This window comes from Pyrus communis, chromosome 1, assembly GCF_963583255.1.
Source record: "Pyrus communis chromosome 1, drPyrComm1.1, whole genome shotgun sequence".
NCBI classification, from domain to species: Eukaryota; Viridiplantae; Streptophyta; class Magnoliopsida; order Rosales; family Rosaceae; genus Pyrus; species Pyrus communis.
The window spans coordinates 696,754-721,480 of record NC_084803.1 but is presented as its reverse complement, the minus strand read 5'-3'; the positions used below and the strand labels follow the sequence as shown (position 1 = coordinate 721,480).

The 24,727-nt window shown below is 37.0% G+C and overlaps 5 protein-coding genes across 5 annotated transcripts; 1 reads left to right on the top strand and 4 right to left on the bottom strand.

Annotated features, from left to right (window-relative positions):
- Window positions 1-5,614: 5,614 nt before the first annotated feature.
- On the top strand, window positions 5,615-8,462 carry LOC137713368 (cytokinin riboside 5'-monophosphate phosphoribohydrolase LOG3-like). The gene is made up of 7 exons (XM_068452660.1): window positions 5,615-5,886; window positions 6,618-6,715; window positions 6,814-6,844; window positions 6,937-7,036; window positions 7,228-7,298; window positions 7,410-7,553; window positions 8,195-8,462. The coding sequence occupies exons 1-7, from the start codon at window positions 5,764-5,766 to the stop codon at window positions 8,276-8,278; spliced, it is 651 nt and encodes a 216-aa protein (XP_068308761.1). The 5' UTR covers window positions 5,615-5,763; the 3' UTR covers window positions 8,279-8,462.
- Window positions 8,463-10,134: 1,672 nt separating this feature from the next.
- LOC137719721 (endoglucanase 2-like) lies at window positions 10,135-13,216 on the bottom strand. Its single transcript, XM_068458758.1, has 6 exons — window positions 13,000-13,216; window positions 12,485-12,768; window positions 11,959-12,396; window positions 11,590-11,731; window positions 10,895-11,061; window positions 10,135-10,779 (listed from the first exon to the last, which is right to left on the bottom strand). The coding sequence occupies exons 1-6, from the start codon at window positions 13,214-13,216 to the stop codon at window positions 10,447-10,449; spliced, it is 1,581 nt and encodes a 526-aa protein (XP_068314859.1). The 3' UTR covers window positions 10,135-10,446.
- Window positions 13,217-13,903: 687 nt separating this feature from the next.
- LOC137749016 (probable diphthine methyl ester synthase) lies at window positions 13,904-15,842 on the bottom strand. The gene is made up of 6 exons (XM_068489198.1): window positions 15,560-15,842; window positions 15,349-15,473; window positions 14,869-15,098; window positions 14,747-14,786; window positions 14,566-14,657; window positions 13,904-14,453 (listed from the first exon to the last, which is right to left on the bottom strand). Exons 1-6 carry the CDS (start codon window positions 15,707-15,709, stop codon window positions 14,245-14,247), a joined length of 846 nt encoding a protein of 281 aa, XP_068345299.1. The 5' UTR covers window positions 15,710-15,842; the 3' UTR covers window positions 13,904-14,244.
- A 479-nt stretch (window positions 15,843-16,321) lies between these two features.
- LOC137712205 (protein SPA, chloroplastic) lies at window positions 16,322-17,786 on the bottom strand. Its single transcript, XM_068451324.1, has 5 exons — window positions 17,470-17,786; window positions 17,279-17,362; window positions 17,149-17,200; window positions 16,717-16,873; window positions 16,322-16,630 (listed from the first exon to the last, which is right to left on the bottom strand). Exons 1-5 carry the CDS (start codon window positions 17,635-17,637, stop codon window positions 16,609-16,611), a joined length of 483 nt encoding a protein of 160 aa, XP_068307425.1. The 5' UTR covers window positions 17,638-17,786; the 3' UTR covers window positions 16,322-16,608.
- An 849-nt stretch (window positions 17,787-18,635) lies between these two features.
- LOC137709866 (putative HVA22-like protein g) lies at window positions 18,636-21,781 on the bottom strand. Its single transcript, XM_068448844.1, has 7 exons — window positions 21,409-21,781; window positions 20,601-20,643; window positions 20,404-20,502; window positions 20,260-20,316; window positions 20,108-20,171; window positions 19,783-19,992; window positions 18,636-19,302 (listed from the first exon to the last, which is right to left on the bottom strand). The coding sequence occupies exons 2-7, from the start codon at window positions 20,630-20,632 to the stop codon at window positions 18,877-18,879; spliced, it is 888 nt and encodes a 295-aa protein (XP_068304945.1). The 5' UTR covers window positions 20,633-20,643; window positions 21,409-21,781; the 3' UTR covers window positions 18,636-18,876.
- Between the last annotated feature and the right edge of the window lie 2,946 nt (window positions 21,782-24,727).

The following is a 24,727-nucleotide window of genomic DNA, read 5'->3' as shown; positions in this document are numbered from 1 at the left end:
GTTTTCGAACCCTTGTTGGTAGAGGTCACCTTGCTAGCCTTCTCGGCGTAGTCAGGTGTTACGAATTGTGTTGCTCGGCGTACTGGACGCCGAGTAATTTTATGATTGGATACTCGCAAGTAAGTTTCAGGGTTCGGCATTCCGACGGCCGAACTACATTTACCATCAAGACATACATCACATTTGAGTACCTGCGTCCATATAGTTTGGTCTCGATTCGGCGTGCTTATACTCTTACGAATATAATCACAGTGACCGAATTGGGCTCTGACGATTTGTGAACTCTGCAGAATTAGTAGCCTTGTCTTCAGGCTATAGAACCCAGAGACCGAGAGTGTTCCTTCCTCGGTCGCAATCGCAAGATAGAGAAGTCAACGACGCGCGCAACGCGACATCAACAAATTTTACTCCTCGGTCAAGCTCGGCCGACGAGTTGGCACGCCCCGCATTCAACCGAATGACGTAGTTAGCTTATTAGTTACTCGGCCTGCGCGCCACGTAGGTTTTGTAATTTTTAGAGTCAACAGCTGCTTTCAAAAGCTATTGTCTGGAGATCATTACTTTTAAAATAAGCAGTATATTTTATTTTTACCAAACATTTTTTCACTGCTTAACCTTAAAGTGAAGCTTTTTTTGGTGAAAAAAAAAAAAAAGCAATACCAAACTGGGGCTAAATTTTGTAAATTAAATGATATGGAAGTTAATGATTGAATTATTACTTAAGTGTTGATTAAAATGCTTATTTTTTGTTGTTGACAAATTATTTAATTTGTAATTTTAGTATACAAATTTAGTTAACCTAACATTACTCATAATATTTTATTTCATGTATAGGCAAAAGATCTTGTGAAACTCAAAATCTTTTATTTTCTAAAAACTTAGCCCAAACATCTCCTGAACAACGTTCACATTTGTGAAAAACAGAATGTTATATACTTTTGAAAAAATCTATTCAAAATATTCAGCATGGAACTGCAAAATAAAGCAAGTTAGATGTCATCTTCAATGTATATTTGATTTTCAGTTGCCACGCAGTCTCGTTCGTTTACGGGTCATACAATTCGGCCATCGACAACTCATGTGTTAGTATTATTATTATTATTATTTATCCTCTACTAAAAAGCTTTTTAAAGAGATCTGACTTGCCAACTAAAACAAAGCCCCATGAAACAGATTAGACTCAAAAAGTTCATACAAATCCAAAAATAGATTCCAAATACATGAACAAGTCATCCTTTCTTTTATCAATTGAGAGAGAGAGAGAGAGAGAGAGGAGGTAGGTTGTTTCTAATTCTCACACCGTCCAAGACCAACCTATCGGAGATGGGTTCTTTTCTAAACCATATTTAAAAAAAAAAAGAAACTAATAAAAAATGTTTAAAAATTTTGAGTTTTAACGATAAAAACAAAATAAAGGATAAAGTGAATAGTATCAGAATTGACTTTTTAGTGTAAAAATGTAATTTTTCGTTAAAATGAACAGTACCGGAAGTTTTTCGTTAAAATTTTCTTAAAAAAATTAATAACATATCCTAAATGATTTTAAATTAGTATTAGTGAGTTTTTCAACCTGTTTGTTAGTCAAGGACAAAACCCTACTTTATGGAAAAGATTTAAAATCGAATCAAATCAAACTTCACTCGTTTACTCTTTAATGAATTAATTAATGATTTTGAGTAAGGTACATATAAACAATGGTTTTTGATGAGTTTAATCGTAGAAGCAAGGACCCTCTTAGACATTTTAATTAATTAGAAAGGAATTTAGATATGTTTTAATGCCTGCAACAAAACACGAGGCTACGAACCAGATTAGACCGATGTGTTCGTGGGAAACCTCCAATAGTTGGATTACAAGAGACCTTGAGTATTTCTGCGGAAGATATTTTCATATTTGTATGTCTTTCTTCCTTTTTTCTTAATAAAACAATGATATTCATATGTCGGAAAGCCAAAGCGTTTTTTTGGTTTTATTTTTCTGTGGTCAAATATAAAATCAAAGGGTTTTTGTGTGGGGATCATACGTGTGTATATATCCATCCAATAAGCTATGAAAAGAGTTAGCACTAACGATATCATGATCCACATGGATTATATAAATAGAAGATTAGAGAGTTTAGGTTGTAATGGCTACAGTGGTATATAATGCTTTCTTGCCCTGAGTTGTAATTTGACCTTTGATCTCGAGATTAAAAAGTATTAACTTTCAACTCAAATTTTTTTTGGTCAATAACTTTCAACTCATGCTTTCACGATCTTAGTTGTCAGGGTTTACTTTTATATGTTAAAATCATGCTTTCACAAGTTGAGAGTTAGTGTTTAAAAACGGATTTTCCACATTGGTTTCATTCATGGCGTATTTTTAAGAAAAAAATTATCAAAAATGTTCAAGCAGTCTGCTACGTCTAGCATTGTTTTCATCTAAATGATATTTTTACGCTTATTCATTTAAATTATAGGTAGAGGGATATTCAAACTTGGGTCTAAAGAATAGAAAATTGTTCTAGCTAACTTCGCTAGCTAAATACAAATATGCTAGTTATTAGTGTTACATCAAATTATAATGTCAATTAAAACACACACAAATTGTTATTATTATGCTTAATTAAGTTAAATCAAGTCTCAATCAGTAATTAATTTGTTGACCATAATGATTAACTAACGAGAAACAAGGTTAAGGAGTAATCTACTGAGGAAGAAGGAAGGAAAAGGGTATGGAATTTGACAAAAAAATATAAAGTACGTAGCCAGTGTCGGTTAATATTAAAAGCGAAGGAACAAAGGAGCCATTCACGGACCAAAAGTTCAGGACAGTTCTCTCTTTTGCTCTAAAGACTTCAACATCCACACCGAAAAAGCAAATTAAAAACAATAAAGTATAGGTGTATTATGCTTTGAAACTTCATGAACAAAAACAAAAAGACGAAAGGAAAATTTACTTTGGAACATTCTAAAAAGAAGAAAAGAAAGAAAAGAGATGAACGAACGTCATTCTTCAGGGCACCTTTCGACTTTGTTAGAGAATATTCTCTTATCCAAATCCATTGAATTAACTGGCCAAATTCCATGGTTCACCTTGTTCGTTTGAATATTGCATGGGAAAATTCCAACGAGTTTAGGGTAAGGTCGGCTACTTTCACCATCAATAATTCTTCAACAACTCCTTTTACGTACGTTTTATTTCAACCAGCTTTCTGTAGAACATTTTTTTCTAGGAAAATTATGTTTCAATAGATTTCCAGAAAAGGAAAAAGCGATTTCATGTTCATACCAGACAAAGAAACCATCAATGGAAATACAGTAAGCCAGAAAATCCTCAATTTACAGATGCTAATTCAGCCCGTGTGCCATGTGATTAGATTGTGAAAATATTAACCTTCCTGGAATTAATAATAGGTCGAGCAGAAATCTTTATATTATACTTGTGCAGTTATTTCGACAAAAAAAAAAAAAAAAAACTTATGCAGTAATATATTCAAACAGAATACTATATATATGTGTGTAGTCGTAGGAAAGATCTTCGAAGCTGTACTCAATTTTGAATGTAATTGAAGTATAGTTTAATAATATATAGATCTATCTATGAATATGAATTAATATATATAATTGTAAATAGTATAGCAAAGCTTATGCGTATTCTACAACCTCATTTAATTTACAAGTTGAATGATAAGAGAGAACAACATTGCACGATAAAGCATCTGGCCAGGCTACTAATAACTATACTATTTGTATTAGTTTTAAATTTGATGATAATTAACAAATGGATCTATCATATTGCACGCATGTCCTCGTGACCATAGACTGCAAGCTTGTTGATGCATTGCCGATGCGGCCCATTACTTATCTCATGTTTACAGTTCAACTATTGACAAGTGGAATTAATTATTGATTTATTTAAGATTAACCAGCATTATATATAAAACTAATTCGACAAGCATTATTATTTTCATTTGTAGACGAAGCTTAAATCAAGAAAACTAAGAAACAATTATCAGTCAATGACGAGTACGTACGTGCCCACCTCATCATCCCAATTAACTGGGATGAAGCTGTTAAACAATACAATTTATATCAATTAATTATGATAATTAACGTAGTTATATCCAATATCATTATATTAATGTATAAATCAAGTCTGATATACACACACACACGCTAACTGGGGATGTCATCACCAGATACCAACAAAGATTTGTTTCTTATAAAATTGTTGTTTTTATAACAGGGAAGAGTAAAATTTGGGATGAGGATCCTCACTGGATTTTCTTTGTGGGGATTTGAATGATCAATCAATCGTGTTCGTTCATCCTACATTGTATGGTTAATTTTCGTTAAATACAATTTGTGTTTAATATTTGTAAATAAAAAAAATTTAAAATGATTTATGGCAATGCACAGATACGATTTATTGATCTTATGGATCCCAACAAAAAGGATATGGATAATATCCTAATCCTAAAACTTGATCAAGTTCAAAACTTAAAGGGTTGGAACTTCTCTTCTTTAGTCTTCAAACCCTTTCTTAATTTTTATTTTATTTTTTATATTCGTTGGTCGCAACTTCATTATTATCCATTCTATTATAGCTTGCCACTTGTCTTATTAATTAGGATAAATTACATAAAATTATCTCAATTACTGGTCGAACCACAATCGTATATTGAATATATGAATATATGAATCTCTATTAATTTTAAAAATTATTTCAAATTTTAGTTGAATATCTCTAGATTTTATAGTTTTATATTGAATATATATATATATATATATATATATATATATATATATATATTAACTTCAAAAGCTTAATTGAATATTTATAGTTAAATCTTTACAATTTCATTTAAAATCTTGATCGAATAACTCTAAATTTTTTAATTCTTTTTTAAAGTTCTAATCTCAATTGATTACACCCCATTAAACTCATTTCTGATTTGGTTTGCAATTTCCTTATATAGTACTGATTTCCTAATTCCTTTCAACAAATCAGCTACTAAAACCAAAATTTGAACAAAAATGTTATTCGTACCAGATTTCTCGTATCACATTTATATTATTTCTCTAATATAAATGAGACCCACATGTGTTGGTAGGTTCTACCTCTATTAAAAAGATGATATAAATGTGATATAAAAAATAATGTGGTGAGTGTATCATTACTCAAATTTGAAAAAGAAACAACACATCAAGTTGTGATATGGTGGAACTAGGATTCTTTCCCCTTTCAAATTCCTTTCTTTTCTCTCACACTTTCCTCTTTATATTTCTCTCTCTATGAAGTCAGCACAAGATATGTTGTTGCTTAATCATAACCGTTTAAATAAAAGAGAAAAATAGAGAGAAATCTAAAGAGAAAAGAATCCTACTATGCTTTGTGACCCTGCACAATTATTCTGTCCATACGCACCGGCATTCTCTTCCAAAAATTTAGGAGCAATCAATCACCCTAAACGTCAATTTCAACGTAAAATTCATTATCGAAACAATATCACGAAACGAGAAAATGAGATGGTGATGAGCGGGGCATTCCTTTAAATTATTAATATTTTGCCTGTATAAATTAAAGAACCAATACCATTAATTTCATTCCCTCAACTTTTGTCAATGGCTTTCATAGCGATTGCTTGACTGTTGAACACAACAAACACCTTCACGTTAAGCTCTTTTCTCTCTCCAGTTCGTTCATTCTCTCTCTCTCTCTCTCTCTCTCGACATTTCTCAATCGAAGCAAAAAGCCCAGTTGGATTCAGGGCTTTCTGCAATGGAAAATCAGCAGCAGATTGCAATGAAATCGAGATTCAGCCGTATCTGCGTTTTCTGTGGCAGCAGTGCTGGCAAGAACCCGAGCTACCAGCTCGCTGCCATTAAACTCGGCAAAGAATTGGTAACCCTTATTTCTCACTGCTCTCTTCACTCTTTGTAAAGTTCATACCCTTTTTTACCCTTACATGTTATGAAAATCGAAATTTATGTGTCATTCTTGGAAATTAATCGAAGATTGAGGTACCCATTTGCTTGTTACTTTGAGAATTTAACCATTTAGAGAGACCCAAAAGCATTTTTCGCTTGGGTCTGATATTGTTGCAGCATATGATGAGACACGCTAGAGCCATTGGTCTTTGAATTTCAATCTTTCAAATCCCAATTCATAAAAAGATGGTAACTTTTGGATCATGGATATTTGAGATTTGGAGCCATTTCTTGCATCAGTTTCCTAAGCTAACCAATTCTTGTTATTTATTTTAGATGTATGACAATGATTGATTGATTTGAAATACCGTCACAGTTATATGGTTAAAGTTAGAATGATAGTGATGTGTGGATTATGAATAATTGAGAAAAATGATGATTAATTAAGGATTAAAAAGTGTAATTATAGGGTTTAATTTAATTTACGATAGCGTAAATGATAGGTGTTTGACCATAAATTATATTAATTAGATGAGATGTTTGAAGGGGAGTATGATTCTTTCCTTTTATCTCTTTTTATTTGAACGGTTACGGTCACAATCACGTTAATATATTACATTAATATTTTTTAACAAGAAAAAGATAAAATATAAAAAATATAAAAAGAGGAGATGTAAATGATGGAAAGAGGATATCTTTTTGCAGGTTGAAAGAAGCATCGACTTGGTTTATGGAGGAGGAAGCATTGGACTGATGGGTCAGGTCTCCCAAGTTGTCTATGATGGTGGCCGCCACGTGTTGGGGTAAAATTCTTGTCACTCTCTCTCTATCTGCCCTGCCTTTTCTGAAATTTTTATTCATTTCCGATCTTGATTTGTATTTTGCTTTCATTGATTTGCAGAGTAATTCCCACAACTCTCATGCCAAGAGAGGTATTTTAATTTCTTAATTATTATGTATTTGTTTATTCTTTTATTAGTGTTAAGTGAAGATACTAAAATAAATAATTATTTTATAATCTCAGATCACAGGAGAGCCAGTGGGAGAAGTAAGAGCTGTATCAGGCATGCACCAACGCAAAGCAGAAATGGCTCGCCAAGCTGATGCCTTTATTGCCTTGCCAGGTACGGTAGTAACGTCTTAAACTAATCACGTTATGTAACAAGATGAAATGAATTTATTTATATCCAAAATATCAATGTGACTTTATTTCAAACTATCGCGCATTATTATGTGTTTAAATTTTCTTTATGACAATGCATTATTAATTTAAAAAAGCACTTCCCAAATAAATCATTCATATGTTTGATTGTAGGTGGCTATGGTACCTTGGAAGAACTGTTGGAAGTGATCACTTGGGCGCAGTTGGGAATCCATGACAAACCGGTAATTAGTAATAAGCAAACTAGAAATTCACCTTTGGTCTTTGTAAATTAAGTAGGTTTAGTTACAATTAGATGTTAATTAATTAAGAAGTTAATATTTTGGATGATGCAGGTGGGGTTGTTAAACGTGGATGGATACTACAACTCACTACTATCCTTCATAGACAAGGCTGTGGATGAAGGTTTCATTGACCCTGCAGCTCGTCACATTATTGTCTCTGCCGAAACACCCCACGAACTCATGTGCAAACTAGAGGTACTTTGTAATTGTCAAAGCTAAAAGATCCATTGTTCTTAATACTTACAGGCACTCAATGTCGACACATATTTGACTGTTAAATTTAAATGAAAAGAGTTTAAAAACTTTGAGTTTTAACGATAAGGACAAAATAAAAGGTAAAACGAACAATACCATAATTAACTTTTTAGTGTAGAAATATGGTTTTTTGTTAAAGTGAACAGTACCGAAAACTTTTTGTTAAAGTTCCCTAAATTTTATTCAAAAGCTTGTCCGAAGATGGTTCGATTTTGATCCAACAGTCAAATAGGTTACCACTAAGAGCTGGTTTGGTATTGTTGTGCTTTGAAAAAAAACTGTTTCTGCTGTGATGTGAGAATAAGCTCATTTTTGTTGTTTCACATTTTCAGTTTTTTTTTTCATCCAAAATTGTGAAAATAAGCTGTTTTTAAGTGTTTACCAAACACCTTTTTTAGCTCAGTCTTTTTTTATATCCATTTTGGTATAAATGCACATTTATACCAAACCAGTACTAAGTACCTGTAGGTAAAGGCACTTGAGAAAAAGTGCTAAATGATATGACTAATGAGATCTGAGCCGTCCATTTGGATGGCATGATTCAGATGGGGTTTTTAGATGTTGATTGAACAAACCTGCAGGAATATGCTCCAAAGCATTGTGGACTGAGTTGGGAGATGGAGCAACAACTGGAATACACGGCAAAGTCAGACATTGCACGTTGACCAGTCTATCATGTCGTCGTGGAGGATTTATGACCGTTAGATTAATACAGCAGATTTGTTTTCTTAAAATACACACAATTAAGCAATAGCAGTCAACCATTGTTAGATGTGAGCTCCATTAGAAAAGTGCCAACAACACAGTTGTTTTATTTAGCTGTGGTCACGCTTTTGTATTTTTTTTTTTTTTTTTCCTGTGATTTTTTTTTTTTGCTAATTAGAGTCTGACCTGGATCACAATACCTGTGATTTGATTACTACTTCTTCACGTCGGTTATTCATGATGTTTGTATATTCTATTGATTCCATTCATAATATAGTTTCAAAAATTGATTGGCTGTTGCAAGTTGTTTTCATGAAAGAAAGGACTGATAGTGATGTGGAGAGGAACATTACGTAGACAATTAAGAAAGAGGTGAAATATAAAATGACGGGTTACGTTGTATTACAAATTCATTTAATTTAATATATATGAATATGATACGATTGACACGTACTAGATTTAACGTATTGTATTGGTAAATAGAAGAAAGAAGATCAGGATAGAACTAGAAACGAGAGTGAACCAAGAAAACTATCAAGGCTCAAGACGAAAATCAATTTAAGTGTTCCAACATAACCGGATTAGTAATACCAAGTAGCGATACTTCTTGAACCAAGTGGGAGCAAAGATATTCTTTTATCACCAATTCAACGCGTGCTCAAGCTCCTATTAGACAGGTAATTCACTTTTTAATTACACGAGACAAATATTGATCGGTCGAATAACGTTGTAAGGGAGAATTTCAAAAGAAAGGGTGAACTTAAGAGTTCTTTTAGCATTGGATATTGAATGTTTATCTAAATTCACTCTTTCGTTCTCAACACATTGAATTGAACTAATTCTGTTGATATTTTCCTACTCTTTATCCATTCTTTGAGTGAGTGGTTTGAAGAGTGTTTGGACCTCGACTCTGGAGATTATTTTTGGGTGGTGGCTTGGTTGGTATCTAGGCTAAGGTCGTTCATCATGCAAAGTAGTGGACATGACACCTGTCATTGACCGTACCATTCACAAACTGCCCAGTGTACAAAAGGAAAGCGAAAAGTTACGGTGGAAAAGCAAGTGGCCCTCTCCTTTTCTTGGTGCTAATGGCCATGAGGCCATGGATGTCGTGGATGAGATGAGAGCCTAAGGACAATGCACTCGTGAAAACCCATGTGGGTATTGCATATTGACAAGGGAGAAGACTACTTATAAAGTGAGAAGAGCTTTCATCCAACCATGATTATGCTACTTGTGAGATAATTCACATAGGCATTATATCTCAAACGAGTCAACATTTGTTAATTAAAAAGAATAAAGTATACAATATTGTGTAAACAGCGTCACAATGACGTAGCGTAAAAGGTAAGAAAGTAGTTGATTGAGACCCAAAAGAGAGAAGGAGCAGGGAACTTCCTTTGAGTTTCCATGGTTCTATACATGGATAAACAAGTGGTGGTGTCATATGACTCTGCAAATCCTATAGTTGCCACTCCCAATTTTAACCTTTTCCCTTAATCCTAATATTTAACCCTGTTATCATAAACATGAAGAACTATATGCACTAATGTCGAACGATACCCACGTGATTTTAATTCAAAACTTTTTGGAATCCACATTACATAAATGATGTATAATTCTTATTCAAGATGATTGTTTAATTTGCTTATTTGACCTTTTTCGAATAGTAGTTTTTACATTTCCGATTTCTTTGCACTCATGTTTCTGTTTCTAATCTTTTCTGATTCATTCAATCATAAAACTAGAAAACAGAGTGAAATATGAGAAAACTTGAATTTTCAAAAGTCCAACCACAAAAGCTGTAAACTCGCAACATTAGATTAATTGGCAAGAACATTATACCACACAAATTCAAATCCCCTTCCTCCTAAGTTAGGGTAGATCAAAATATCACTTTACCAAAACAAAGAAAAGCTCAGATAGTAAAGTAATAGCCCAAATCATTGGAAAGTAAACTACGTACTACTGCACTACATCAGTAACTTGTGAGTAGTAACAAGGCATGCATACAAACAGGTACACAGCAGTATAATATATATAATACAAACAATTATAATTAGTTATCTAGGAATCTCTTGTTTTTTTTTTTTTTTTTTTTTTTTTGTTGGTCGATATCTAGGACTCTCTAGGTGAAGGATTTAACTGCCGAAGAGGTGGTCACCAGACTTGACAGAAGGCCAACAACGACAGCACTGTTGTATGTGCTCGGCTCCCCTTGCCTCGAGTTGTTCCGGGCATCAATGTATGTTTCGTTTAGGAATGGCCCGCCGACAAGTGCTCCAACGGCTACATTAGGGTTGGGTTTGGTTGAGTCAAGGTACTTGAATCCCTCTTTGCAGCTAGTCTTCTTATTAGCCGGGATAGACGCTCCTCTATGGTGTACGTATTTGGGATATTTATCCCCGTACCCGACAAGGTAGCTCATTTTCATAGGATTGTCGCCCAAGACATAATTCGCCTATAAAATTTGGAACACTTTAGGAATGAATAGACGTTTATGAAGGTTGCGGCTGTTTGTTGCTAACATCTGCGCATATATGCAAAATCTACTTGAGACAAATCAGAAAGCATACCTGAGATCTAACAAATTTCCGAATATCCGATGGCTTATAGGTTTCTCCATCGCATTCTAGTTTTGTGGAGCCAGATGTAAGCATGTAGTCACTGTAAAGAGCAGCTAGGAAAGCAGCAGCAACCGGCTGCTGCAGAGCATTCCATTCACTGACCCAGATCAGACCATCTGCAATGCGGACACCATGATGGTAAGCCAAGGAGAATGAGAGACACGGCAAGAAGAACTGAATTACGAGCATATGCAAACCAGCCTAGATGATTTGAGTGTGGTGCATAAAGCTAAAAGGATACAAAAGAGAATAACATTTCCAACCGTGGACACATGCTCGATAGCTTGAAAATTTCTGAAATTTGTAGAGCTTCATGTTTGCCTAGTATAAGTATCACTTTCTTCTACACAATAGCAAGCAATTGTGTTTATCCTCCCTAATTGTTTTGAAGTGTGAATCAGTTATTATGAACGGTAGAGGAGTTTATCTACAACGGAGGCTGTTAGATTGGTTAGTGTTTATAAAGTTATCAGTAATATAACATCTTAGATTAATTGGTGCATTACAATGTAGAAGAGGCGTTGATATAGTTCTGGAGAACTAATCTCGAGGCAGGGTAGCAAGAGCAATGCTTTTGTTTTAACAAGAAGGAGAAAAGGTATGCACGATAATCCATGTCATATGACAATAGAGAAGAAGATTACTGTCTGTTCTGCTGCTCGTGGCCGTTGGCGAGTTTGGCAGGAAGCCACATATAACAGCTTCAGCTGTTTTCCTGTACTTTTGAAGGCCAGAATTGTCTGAGGTGTCCTTCCCACCAAAGAAGGTCAACCTGGAGAGCAAAACCTGCAGTAAAAATGCAGAGTTGTTCACAAGACTGAAAGACGAATTTTACTCGAGTATAATGGTATCTTATCTTACAAATGAAAGTCCTTCAAATATAGCTACTATAGTAATCCAGGAAGAGCAACACATTGTCAAATAATAGTTTCTCGGGCGAGTCGCATTCTACTGTGGCATTTGACAGATTAAAACACAGCAGAAAAACAAAGAAATGATGGTTCTCAACATACCTGGGTTCCTGCAAGCTTGTTATCCCAACTGAACCACGTCGGTTTACCAAATTGAGCAAATTCCTCTCCATTCTCCCCTGTGACGTAATCAAGGTATTCCTTATCCCCAGTCGCATGGTAAAGCCAGGCTGCTGCCCACAAAAGCTCATCTCCATATCCCGTTGAATTGTAAAATTTCTGGACCTCGGGGATGCTTTCACTGTAAGAGCCTCTGTTTTTGTCAGCAAAAGTAAACAGCTTTTTGGCATGCGAAAGAAGCGTATCTGAATATTTGGCATCACTTTTCTTAAAGACGAGAGATGCTGAAGCCATAGCTGCTGCAGTTTCAGCTGCTACCTCCGTTCCCGGAGCGGAAGTGTTGACCTGTGTTGCCGGCCTCTTCTCAGTCACGTCTTCCGGCCTATACCAACATTCATGGTCCTTTTTAGGGTCACCCACCTGCCCCAGAATATGAATTGGCAAGTCAAAAACGCTTCATAAGCATTGCGATTTGCACGTAATGAATATAATTCAACGTTATACGAACCTGAATGTAGAGCACATTGTCCTTAGGATGAGCATTGACAAGGAAGTCAGTGATCCACTTGAGAGAGGCTCGAGAAGTTTTTAACTGATTCACCGCATCCATCTGATCACCATACTCAAGAATCGCCCACGACAACACCGTGGCGGTATACGCCATTGGAAATCCGAACTTCATGTGATCCCCAGCGTCATACATTCCCTTGGACAAATCCAACTTCGCATCGCTTCCATCTTTCAGACCCGAATCCCCTCTCCACGATATCTTGTTATCCACCAGCTTACCGGCTACATATGACAATCACCCACAACATCATTACAGGTCAAGCACTATACGTACAACATTTAGTAAACTGGAAATTAATACATCGAAAACTCGCAATGCAAAAGACGAAAAATAACAAAACAAAGATCAAACATTTACCAATTGAGGCATTGGGTGATACTAATAATGTGAATTAACTAATTATTTAGTGAAAAAAAAATGAACACGTTGCGAATGTAGAGAGAGAAAGGTACATTTCTGGACGTCGAAGAATTGGACGGCGACTTTGAGAGCGTCGGAGTATTTCTGGGTAATGGCGCCGGGAGGCCCTGGAACCGCACCGTCGTCATCGCCGGAGTTTTTCTTTATTTTCTTGACGACCGCGAAAATGACCCCGCCGGCGACGAGAGCGAGGATCACGAGCACGAGCACCCACACCCACCACCCCTTGCACCTCGGTTTAGCTCCCATTTTTCTGGACCAACTAAAACCACAAGAGGTAGGCAAATATTAAGAGATCTGTCTTAACACATTGTGACAAGACAAACAGACATTAATCGAGGTTTCGGAGGAGATTAACGTCTGATTAAGCGATGATTGGCGTTCCCTCTCGGATCGGCCTTCAGATTTTACACGGTTGACAACCGAGACGAGAGGTCAATTTCGCGGTCTTTTTCTGTTTTTTTATTTTTTTTATTTTTTTATTTTTGGAGTTTGGTGCTTTGTTTGGATGGTTTGGCGGGATAATCGTTGTCAAATGACGGAAATAGCCCTCGTGCGGGCTGGGAAAACGAACGGACAGATCTGCTGTAATTCAGAAATGACGAAGACCTGTGTTTGCCGTTGGATATTTGAGAGGAACAGATGATTTTAACCGTCCAACTGGCCACAGACAGGAAGGCAAACCGATTTCTGGTACGAATGTGCAGTCGACGATCCAGCTTTTGTTAAAAGGCAATTCAGAAATTCTGAACACGACTTCGATTCTCCTCCATGTTTGACAGAATACAATCATGCGGCTTCGTAAAACGTCGATCGTATTCCGTCAAACGGGGAGGAGAATTGAAGGCACCAAAATCATGTTTTGAAGAGATGTCGTTTCACCAAAGGCAGCACTTGTAATATCTGGTTAGAGATTAGGATGAAACTCATGGCACATGTTCATAATATGGCTTTTCTTTTAGCAAGGTCTCAATATTATTCATCTCTGAATAAGCATACACACAATGAGAAATAGTCACGACAAATGTATTTCGCTCAAAATTGAAGAGAAGTGAAATTAATACGGCACATAATGTATTCCAGCAACTCGACAAAACTCGATTCACAAAATCGGATTGCGCAGCATGACAGCAGTTTGGCGTCATACAACAACCTATCTTCCGATCTCTCTTGAAAGCCAAGTAACCGTAGCCTCCTATTCTGTCTCTGCTGCATATGGTACAACAGTTCACTATAGAAAAGTAGATCAGGTAAATGCCGTCCTATCAGCGTTATAATCATACAGTGCCATGATTATTCTCTTCCGAATGTCTGTAAAAATCCAGCATTTCTTCTTCCACTGGATGAGTTTTGCCTACTATAACAAGGCAATGGAGGGGCACTCCAAAATCAACCGAATGCAGTTGCCTCATTGTACCAGAAATGATCTTCTGATCCTCACTTCCCAGCCGAGCAAGCCCAACACACATCGTGTCTTCATTATATGCTGCAAGGTAATGCAAGAATAAAAAAATGTAGCAACGGTTTTATTGTGCAGAGGCCAGACAATAGGTAACAATCACGTTTGAAGTAAAGATCTGAAAAAATGACATGGTTACCAGATTCTCCTCGATTGTGCTCAACCTCCAGAAGCTGCTCAATTGCAGTGTTTATCGACATATATCTAGGCGGTTCATACTGCTTCTTTCCTCTGAAAGGGAGGCAAGTAACAAAAATAAGCCTATGCAATCGTGGAAGCACAAAAACACACAAAACCTAAATCACACACAAAACCTAAACCTGCACAACGATTCCAGAGTCGGTTCCTTCACCCGTATGTCTACAGCGAAAATAATTTGTGATGAGTGTATAGTAAGATAAGCATCAAGTGGTGTCAGTTTTTTAAGTATCTAGAACCGAACCTAACAAGCATAGCGTATGCAGTCCAAGCGCACGATTTTTCTGAATCTTCTCATAAAAGCTATCAGGCCTCCATGTCTCGGTGAAGAATGGTATTGAAACTGTCTCTCCGTAGTGGTAGAGTTGTAATCCACAGGCTCCAACTGCATTCATCACCGACGCATTGTGCACCACCTTGACATCAATCCCCAACTTCTTGGCTCGAACGACAAGATCAGTGTGTGTCGTAGCTCTGCGTTTTAGATCAAATTACGCAAGAAAGAATGCAGTAATTAGCGTGCGAAGACATTCCTCATAGCTTTTGGATCCATTACACACAATTATATAATTCCAAAATGCTCAATTGATTAAGTCACCATTATTTCGATCATAATTCCGACATTCTTGGAAACTAAATTTTAATTACTTCCCCAATTCCTAGTAAAATAAATAAATTCCACGCATACAAGATTTTTCTAGTTCTGCAGAGAGATTGGTCATACCCAAAAGGATCGCCAACGACAAGGAAGGCGACGTCGGAAGCAGCAGCTGCAGTTAGAATCTGGTCGGCCCTCTCCTCCACCGTTTCTCTATCCGCAAGTATCACTGGTTTTCCGTACAACTTTTCCTGCAATCAAACTTCCATTTCAATTTTTTTTGAAAAAGTTGAACAAGTTCTGTAAACAAATAGAGAAGTAGAGAGGGAGAGAGTACGAGGGTGGAGAGGCCGTCGGAGGAGATGCCAAATGAGAGGAGGGAAGTGTAGGCTTCGATGAAAATTTTGTCGCATTTCTTCACAGCCTCTAATCCTCTCAGAGTTATGTCTTTCTCGTCCCCCAATCCCAGTCCTACTATGTACAGCATCTCTCGCTCTCTCTCTCTCTCTCTCTCTCTCTCTTTCTGGTTTGAAAGTTTGGAACTCTGCAAAACCCTAGTTGGAATCCAGGTGCCGCCAACTCGATCCGACGTCGTTCCAAACTCTCTCTCCCTACCCAGTGGCGGCCAGTCAGGACTAAGAGGAAGACGGGGTTCAACGATACGCGCGGGCCGGGCTCTATTCAAGTTCGGGCCTCACCGACAAGATTTTAACAAAAGCCCAACAATTTTAAAATTGGTGCTTGTTTTTTATGTGGGGCATCTCTTCCAAAACCATGACTTTACTGTATTTTTTATTTATTTCAAAGACTTTATTGTATTTCGGTCTCACTAGATCTCATGTGATTTTAACCGTGTGAGAGCTACTCTAGAGCCCAGTCATGCTGTTTATGCAAATATCTTTCTCCCGAAATCGTGTAGCGGAGTTTATTACGTAGAAGTGTAACAAATTACAATACATAAACGGTTTTGCTACTAATAACATCGATGTCTTTTGCAATTAAACTCCACATTGGTTGTGTTAGTGTGCTCCTAGCAAGTGTTTAAATATAAACTGATGATAATATCAGTGCTGAATAATAGTGGATCAATGAGTTTTGCACAAAGACATTTATATTATTTTTGGTAGAAGATTTAAACCCTTAAGCCAATATTTCCCATTCAGTACATTGATTCAAGAAAAAAATACTAGATGAAACACAAGAAGCACAAGAGAAGAAGAGAAGGGCAAAGAAGAGGAGGGCAAGTTAGAAAACTGCTAATTCATATCTGAATGATCACATGAAAGCAATTGGACTGATTAAGTGTAAAAAAAACAAGAACAAAAAAAGTGAAGATTTCTTCTCGACAATCATTTACTCTTCTTAGCAATATATAGCAGACCTCGATCAGTCATCGTCTTTGAATTCTCTGAAGGACAACAAAATATTCACAAATGAGTTAGTTTCATGCATACTGATAGACCGAATATGATCCAAATACAAGAATCATCGCACCTGCGATCAAGGTACCGAGGCTGAATCCCAGAACCCTGACATGTTGTGCACGTAAACGAACCGACCCCTTCGCAGTTGATGCAGTTGGACATCTCTTTCTCACCCCCGCCAAGCTCTACTGTCACCGTCCCACTTCCCGTGCAAAATCTGCATTTTTCTGCGACACATAATTTTCATCACGACACCTAAATGTAAACGCCATGCCACATGAATTCGAGGGTATAACAAGAACAATGTAATAAATTCGAAACCACAAATTTACAAGATGTTTAATATTTGATTAAAAAAACACAGCTACCAAGTTGTTAATATTAGTTACTGCAGGCGCTCACACTGATGTAAGACGATATAAATTTGTGAGTGAGTTCGCTACCAAGTTGTAGAAGTATTTTTGTATATATCGTATCGTTTGACGAAAAATACTATACTTACGTGCGCCGGTTCCATTGCAAGGGAAGCATGGCTGAGTGTTGTCTCGCTTTGCCTGCAGTTAGCATTATTAATATATATTAATACAACTTATTCAATCAAAATTAGATACTGGGAAGTTGAAAGAACTCACAGCACTGTCGATCTGTGTTTCGTAGAAAACCGGAATGCCAATCCCGACGGCAACACTCACAAGCCCAACTGAGATTGCAACTACCTGCAAATTCATGCCTACTTCAGATTCCACACAAAATTATTGAAAGAAAAAAAAAAGGAAAAAAGTTCAAAATTAACGGAAAAGTTGACAATTAGAGAAAAGAGAACCGTGTTTTGATCGAGATCAATGGCTCTGATGCATGGATACGACTTCGGTGACCGTTGATTTCTTGCAAACTTGTGGGACGCGCAGAAGGAAGAAGGGGAGTTGGAAAGCTTGAGGGGGCAAGAAAGGAAGGGAGAGCGAAGACGGGGGAGTGAGGGTGCTTGTGACATTTCCACGTCTATTTACTGAAACTGAAGTTTGAAGAAGACGGAAGGAGAAGAAGAAATTGCAAGGCGATGGTGGAGTTTGGGATATGTGGGGTTGGCAGTTACCTCTAATTTCAACCACCAGACTCTCAAGAGCTTTTTCTATCACAAACTCAACTCAACGTTCCTCCCTCCTACGTGGCTCCCTTCCTTTGCTGGTGAAAAACAAAAATGAAATCTTTTGAATTTCGCATTATGGAAGCCCAATATCTCGTTCAGCTGGGTCCAGCCCATCTTAATTTTAGGAGAAAAATTTCGGTGTAGAGTCACCACGTGGCTGGTCAAATCATTTATCACATGAAGAGAAAATGAGGTGTGGTAGGACAGGAGAAAAGACAATATAGAGCAGTTGAAATTCTCCCTGGATCCCTTTCCTCTGAATCCTTCAAATCTCTGCGTTCTCCGATTGGTGTTGGCTCCAACTGCCGACCCACCACTCCCACACCGTCGTCTTCCAGACTTCGGTTGCCCAAAACTGGAACCAAGTCCTCCCAGATTGAGAAAGAAGAGAGTTAGAGAGAGAGAGAGAAAGTGTGAGAAAGGAGTAGAAGATGAACATGAAAAAGCGAAAAAAGAAAATAAAGTTTAGTTAATTCCTTGTCATTCAATGTTCGGTTGAACGAATAGGATTAAAGGATCCGGATAATCCAGATGGAAGGGATGCGAAAAGAATCCTAATCCAATATAAGGGGCTCTCATGTGTGTGTAGTTGGTCAGTCATATGATTAGACGGGTAGACCTTAGAATTCACCCTCAAAAAAACAAAAACAAGCCCTATATTCATGTATCATCTCACCCCGTCCAAGTAGGTACAATGTCAATGCACTTGGTCGCCCTGCCTTACTAAAGTTTTTCCGACATCTTGACCTGATGAAGTGGCGTTCAAAAGTTCAAACTTAACCACAAATGATATCCCGTCTATAACCAACAAATAAAGATTTGGTGCTTTCAATTTAGATTATTTCAAATTACTTATCATAACCCAAATTTATATACATCAACACCTGATTCATCTTTCTCCTGACTCAACTCCGATTCCAATACCACGTTCGTTATATTCTGGTAATTGTTCAATCAGCCCCTACAATATATCAGAACCCTTTTTATCTGCTGAATTGCGTTCAACGATGAAAAAAAACGAATGAAACAGCCGTTCAAATAGCCGTCTTTTGTCCACCTACGCAAATCTAAAAACGTGAAATTTCAACGGCTTCCTGCATTACGAGCTTTCCTCAACCTTCCACGTGTGACCCGAATGGTTTCCTCCATAACTGTCTCTTTCGGGGGAGGATTTGTCTCTTCAGTCGCTGAAGAGGATGGCACTGCGTCAATCTGCATTGGTGCAACCTCTTCAGTTGGGGTAGCTTGGCTCGATGATTCAGATGCAGCTGCTGTTGCTGTTGCTTTTAGAGTAACTGAACCTGCTGCTTGCGGGGCAGGTTTAGGGTTTGGTGAAGATGCTAAGGCTTCGGCAATCTCCTTTTGGTCCTTGCTTGAAGAAGTACTGGAAGTGGGAGACGGCGGTTCTTCAGGCTGTGCTTGCGTTGTTGCAGCTGCTTGGCGACTTGGAGCTGAAGCAGCAGGGGGTTGGCGACCAGCAGGCGGTTGGCGCCTAACACCTTGTTGTGGCTGCAATTTCAAGAGTAACACACATGCATAGCGGAATGCAGAGTATTAAAGAGATGTGACATACAATCAATAACTCGTGAATCAACACAGCATTTCATCTAAGGTAGGATGACTTCCAATCCAGTACCAACCTCACCAAGGCATGAACGATCAACTATAACTAAATGGAAGAAATACACACACACACACACACACACACACATAATATCCCCAAGTTCAAACAAAATAACCTTGAAAAAAGTACTTGAAAGGTTGAAAAGACTAATTTAAAGAAAAGACGATGAAAGGGCAAAGCATAGTAAAACACCAACATAACAATTCAACACGCACAAAAAATAAATATCTGAATGATAGAAAGACAATAACGTTTGGATAACTTGCTCCAACGGACTGGATGCCAAGATTGGCGATGTTGCAATCAATAGTGATGGGACATAATGGTAAAACTGAAAACACCAAGTCCGAATCATATCATAATACCTGCGCAGGGCGAGGGCTTGGTGTCGATTGTGCGGCAACATACTGCAAAATGTCAAATATTCTCGTCTGACTATAGCTTGCAGCTCTTTGCCAATACAAAATTGCCATGTCACCAGCTCTAGTTCTCAGTTCCAACAAGTTCCTATCAATTTCATTTTCATGCTTCGCAAGATATGGTCTAAAGAAGGAATCATACACATAGGTCGTACCCTGCAACACGGAGATGGTTGTGAGCATGAGGAAAGGTATACTAGTAATAAAAGGGCAAACAAAAAATTAAATAAGCTGATAATCTGAGTCCAAAAACCCTTACGGAATCCTATACCTTTGTTTTAGGAAACCACAGATATATAATGAAGAGCAACTTAGCTTCGCTATACATTGGAACCCTTCAAGAAAAAAAAAACAGAATGAGACGAAGAAGTGGCACAAAAAAGCATATTTAAATTCTCTCAGCATTCCAATCCAAATCCCCACCATGAAACAAAAGCATCACCAACTCTCTCACAAACAGTCAAAACAGCCACCAAAATCCTGAAATTCAAGGATGAAAAGCGGGTCATCGCTAAGAATCATAAGGACAAATAGAAGACTATCTTAGACACAAGACGGGGTTTATACCAATACTGGCACCAAAAGCGAAGCTGTTCAATCTCTGGCTTGTTCTTTTCAACAGTTTTGTAGCACTCATAAGCTGGATAAGCATATCCAAGAGCCATCCTGTCAAATGCCAAGACATAAAACCCGGGAATTAGATTTGAAAATAATCAAACGTCCCTTGAAACGCAACCTAAAGCGAAGGCCAATCGATGACATACACAAGTGTTCTGGTAAGAAAGGATCCTATCATCTTCTTTATACCTGCCCATACAAAAGAAAATAAGCGCTTGGTCAAACAAATCGTCTGGAGTAACAAAAGAAACATAAAATAGCTCACTTCTATACCATGCAACTACCAAATTTTCGACAAACAACATATCAAATATACTTCTTGAACCTTAGTAGCAGTGCAAATTGGATTTGTTTTAGATAAACAAAATCACTAAACAAATTAAGAGCAGAACAAAATCACAAGTTCACAACAGGTAGAGCTGATACAATATTCAGATTCTTAACAAAAATAATGGACTCATTTTTTGTTGCTTTCATAAATCATAAAATGTTGATCCTCAGATTAAAAAAAATTTCGTTTCGGTTTCCAGGAATTTGTAAGTATTTGAACAGAATATTTTCTAAATTCCTGGAAACCGAAACGAAAATGTATCTGAGCGCAGTTGGATTTGAATTGAATTTGGGATTAGCAAAATCCCCTGAGCTCAGTGCACAACCAGATTTGTAAGAACAGCCGCTGAAGCATACGATTATACCGCACAGAAATTAAAATTTCTTAAATTTTGCAGACAATATAGAAATTACAAGAACTAAAAGCAAAAAAAATTATGAAAATAATAGGCAAAAAAATCATTTACATTTCTAAAAGGGAAATTAAGAATCCAATAATCTGATGCTGAAAAGAGTCGATACATTATCCAATCTCATTTTTCATGAAATAAAATCGGTTTTCAAGAAAATATTCAAAAGATAAACAGTAGCAATTAGATTTTTAGAGAGAGAGAGAGAGAGTACCTCTCAAAGACAAATTTGAAAATTGAACGGAATCAACAGTTTGAAAAGAAAAACACTGAAAGTGAAAGTTACTAGAGAACTCGAATCGCCGAACAGCTCGGATTTTCCGCCGAAAGTTTCAAAGAACCGTTACGTTATCGGCGGCGTGAGAGAGAGAGAGAGAGAGAGACAGGTGTTTGTGCCGTTTAAAACTTTAAATTGCCATTTGTATGTGCGTTTTGCTTTTTCTCCTCAGGCGTCGGATTTTATATGATGCGGTGAGTCTTTGCTTTTGGGTTCCGTCATCATGGAGAGCGGGTTCACTGTGTGCGTGTGCATATGTAGAACAAGGCCGCGCGTTACGCACTACGGCACTAGGGCTTGAATCACCGTTAAAGGTAAACACGCGGCTCAAGTTTTTCCTTAACTCCTTAAAAGAACGATTTATATGGCACAAAAACCCTATTATTAAGGTAACTCGCGACAGTAATATAACGAAATGCATACCATGTACGTAGCTTTTTATCTCAGAGCTCACACTTATTATAATTTTTGCAATAAACAAAAATGATATGTTATAATTTCAAAAATAAATTTACTTATTATAATATTAATAAATTAATTATATCAAGTAACAGTGTGACCTTTGTAGTTAAAAAAACCTCTCGGGCCGCGGCCCACGTCGCCAACAACTTTCCATTTAAGGCATGGTTCGGTTTGTGCCCTTTTGCGACTTCAAGATTCACAATAGGTTTGGAAAAACATTATTTTTGGTGGAGCATGTAGTGGCATTTCGGTAAACTAATAGAGTGGGGTTAAGACATTATGATTGATTATAAAGTATTTGATTATGGATGGGATGGATAGAGGTATACAGTGGGGTGGGGTCTACGGAAATAACGGTAACCTCCCTGAGTCCCTAAGGCTTTTTCAAATATAACATTTGGCCGCTCTTAATTGATTAGGATTGTTCCGTCCCGTTATTATAGATGTATGCTATCCATACTATTTTTACTTCATACACATATTTTTAATTTTTATTTCATACACATCTTTTTAATTTGCAATCGTCGGATTGACTGAATTAAAGAAGATCAAATGACATAAATTAACAAGAAATGTGTAAGAAGTAAAAATGGTGTCTTGATATCTCACTCCTATTAATAAACAATGCTTAACAAAAGCATGAGGTTCTATATGATTTGATCCCACTGGTAATAAATTTATTAATTAGATACCAAGAGGTTAGGACTTTTTATTTTGCCCAAGCGATTTTCTAATTTGATTTATATCATAACGAGTAAAATTCGAACTTAGTTGTAAACGAGGGAGCACAATGCTATTAAACTTGAATAAATAAAGTGTGCGCCACGAGATTCACGAGATTAAGTAAGTATTAAATTTGTTATTTATGTGAATCAACCTTAAAATGTGTCACCTACAAATGAAAACAACAATCAATATACCATAATTGTGATGACATACGAGATTGAGACGGTGAGGTTTTGGGCCAGGTAAAGTGGGCTCAAGATCGGGCCGGAGTTGGTAGCTAGAGGCCAGCTTGGTAGGGCTGGCTGATGGAGGAAAAGGTGGTGCTCCGTTTACCCTTTTTGTCCGTTCCCACAAAGAAGAAGCAAAGAGAGAGAGAGAGAGAGAGAGAGAGAGAGAGAGAGAGAGAGAGAGAGAGAGAGAGAGAGAGCGAGCATTTAATTGGACAAATAATTTAAAGTTAAAAAGTACAAATGAAAAATAAGATTCTCCCCAACTCGACTGAGAGAGAGAGAGCGAGCATTTAATTGGACAAATAATTTAAAGTTAAAAAGTACAAATGAAAAATAAGATTCTCCCCAACTCGACTGCTGCCATCGAGTGTCCATTTACACGCCGATTCCATCATTCATTTTACAAGGAAAAAAAAAAAAAAAAAAGGAAAACTTGGTGGTTTCATGCATGCCGAGTGAGCAGCATATCATAAGTTTTGCTAAAATCAACAATTTGAAACACAAATATCAATGTATAAAAGCCCATTCATATACGAGAAAGGATTTCATCCACCGTGACATCCCGTGTTAATAAAATATTAAGTTTTCTTCATATAACATTAGGTTATTAATGTGAAACATATGTTAACAGCGTAGCAGTGTCATGAAATTTATTTATATTTCATATGATATGTCAAATTTTCATGAGACTAGAGGCATAAAGGGGGAGGCATATGGAAAGTAGGGGAGGTTTTCGAAGCCTTGGATTCTCTACGTTTCTCTCAAATGAAATTATAGATAGTAGTAGGCTAGTAGCAGTTGGATCGAGTAGCGGTCCAAATAATCCAGCAGCATTCCATTTCAGGGGACAAGCGGAACCTTCCCCTGCCTTCTCTTTCCCCTCATGTCATGTGCTGCTTATTATTTTTGTTTGTTGGCCTGTCTTTCTCATACCCTTCACCCTTACCCCCACACCCATTTTCACTCTCTTTACCTTCTGTTTATTTTCTTGTCCTTTTCGTAAACCTTCAAATCCTCTATGTGTTTTTTTCTTTTCAAATCAATGCACAGTTTCAGTAGTGTTATTGGTTTATTGAATATTACCATGTATTTAAAATTTACCACAACTATTCAATAAACATTTGGCATGTGACGTCCTTGGTTAAAATTCTTGATGCACAAAATCAATGAAGACTTTGAAACAACGTAAAGTGTCAAGTTTGTGACCTTCACTTGGTTGCTCCGGTTACTAGTGAGGATAATATGTAAAGAGATAGAGATAGGAAAACAAACACAAGATGTACGTGGTTCACCCTAAATTTGGCTACATCTACGGAGTAGAGTTCTCATTAATAGTGAAGAGTCTACACAAATACATAGGTTCAAGCATAATCATCATTAGTGGGTACTAATGACTAGTTTAAGTACAATAATGACATTAGGGATTCATTGTAGGAGAATGATCTTTTTTTATAGCTAAGGAGAGTCTCCAACTTTTGTCCACGATTGATGTGAGACTCTATGAACTTTATTTTAACATTGACATGTGTCGTGTTGTCATTGGGCTCCTGGTTTGAGGGAAACTCATATGCTTCGGCATGAATGCCTCAGTTTGTCCACGATTGATGTGAGACTCTATGAACTTTATTTTAACATTGACATGTGTCGTGTTGTCATGGGGCTCCTGGTTGGAGGGAAACTCATATGCTTCGGCATGAATGCCTCAGTATAAACCCCTCAGTGGATCTTTGAATGTATGAAGTTGGCCGATGCTTGGTAATTTCAGAATTGGTCAAGTATGATACAAACAAAAGTATCTCTCTAATTCATGACATATAAAAATGAACGAAGAGTTAGAT

Coding starts and splice junctions, on each gene's coding strand:
- LOC137712205 (XM_068451324.1), bottom strand. CDS start 17,637: ATGTCACAAGCACCCTCACTCCCCCGTCTTCGCTCTCCCTTCCTTTCT. Junction 17,363..17,469: donor TTGATCTCGATCAAAACACG/GTTCTCTTTTCT, acceptor ATGAATTTGCAG/GTAGTTGCAATCTCAGTTGG. Junction 16,631..16,716: donor CCTCGGTACCTTGATCGCAG/GTGCGATGATTC, acceptor GTTGTCCTTCAG/AGAATTCAAAGACGATGACT.
- LOC137719721 (XM_068458758.1), bottom strand. CDS start 13,216: ATGGGAGCTAAACCGAGGTGCAAGGGGTGGTGGGTGTGGGTGCTCGTG. Junction 12,769..12,999: donor ATTCTTCGACGTCCAGAAAT/GTACCTTTCTCT, acceptor TGTCATATGTAG/CCGGTAAGCTGGTGGATAAC. Junction 11,732..11,958: donor ACAAGCTTGCAGGAACCCAG/GTATGTTGAGAA, acceptor TTTTTACTGCAG/GTTTTGCTCTCCAGGTTGAC.
- LOC137713368 (XM_068452660.1), top strand. CDS start 5,764: ATGGAAAATCAGCAGCAGATTGCAATGAAATCGAGATTCAGCCGTATC. Junction 7,037..7,227: donor TGCCTTTATTGCCTTGCCAG/GTACGGTAGTAA, acceptor GTTTGATTGTAG/GTGGCTATGGTACCTTGGAA. Junction 7,299..7,409: donor TGGGAATCCATGACAAACCG/GTAATTAGTAAT, acceptor TGGATGATGCAG/GTGGGGTTGTTAAACGTGGA.
- LOC137709866 (XM_068448844.1), bottom strand. CDS start 20,632: ATGATAGGATCCTTTCTTACCAGAACACTTGT. Junction 20,172..20,259: donor GGTGATGCTTTTGTTTCATG/GTGGGGATTTGG, acceptor TTTTTCTTGAAG/GGTTCCAATGTATAGCGAAG. Junction 19,993..20,107: donor TGTGGTTTCCTAAAACAAAG/GTATAGGATTCC, acceptor TCCGTGTTGCAG/GGTACGACCTATGTGTATGA.
- LOC137749016 (XM_068489198.1), bottom strand. CDS start 15,709: ATGCTGTACATAGTAGGACTGGGATTGGGGGACGAGAAAGACATAACT. Junction 14,658..14,746: donor ACTCTGGAATCGTTGTGCAG/GTTTAGGTTTTG, acceptor CCTCCCTTTCAG/AGGAAAGAAGCAGTATGAAC. Junction 14,454..14,565: donor GCACAATCGAGGAGAATCTG/GTAACCATGTCA, acceptor ATTACCTTGCAG/CATATAATGAAGACACGATG.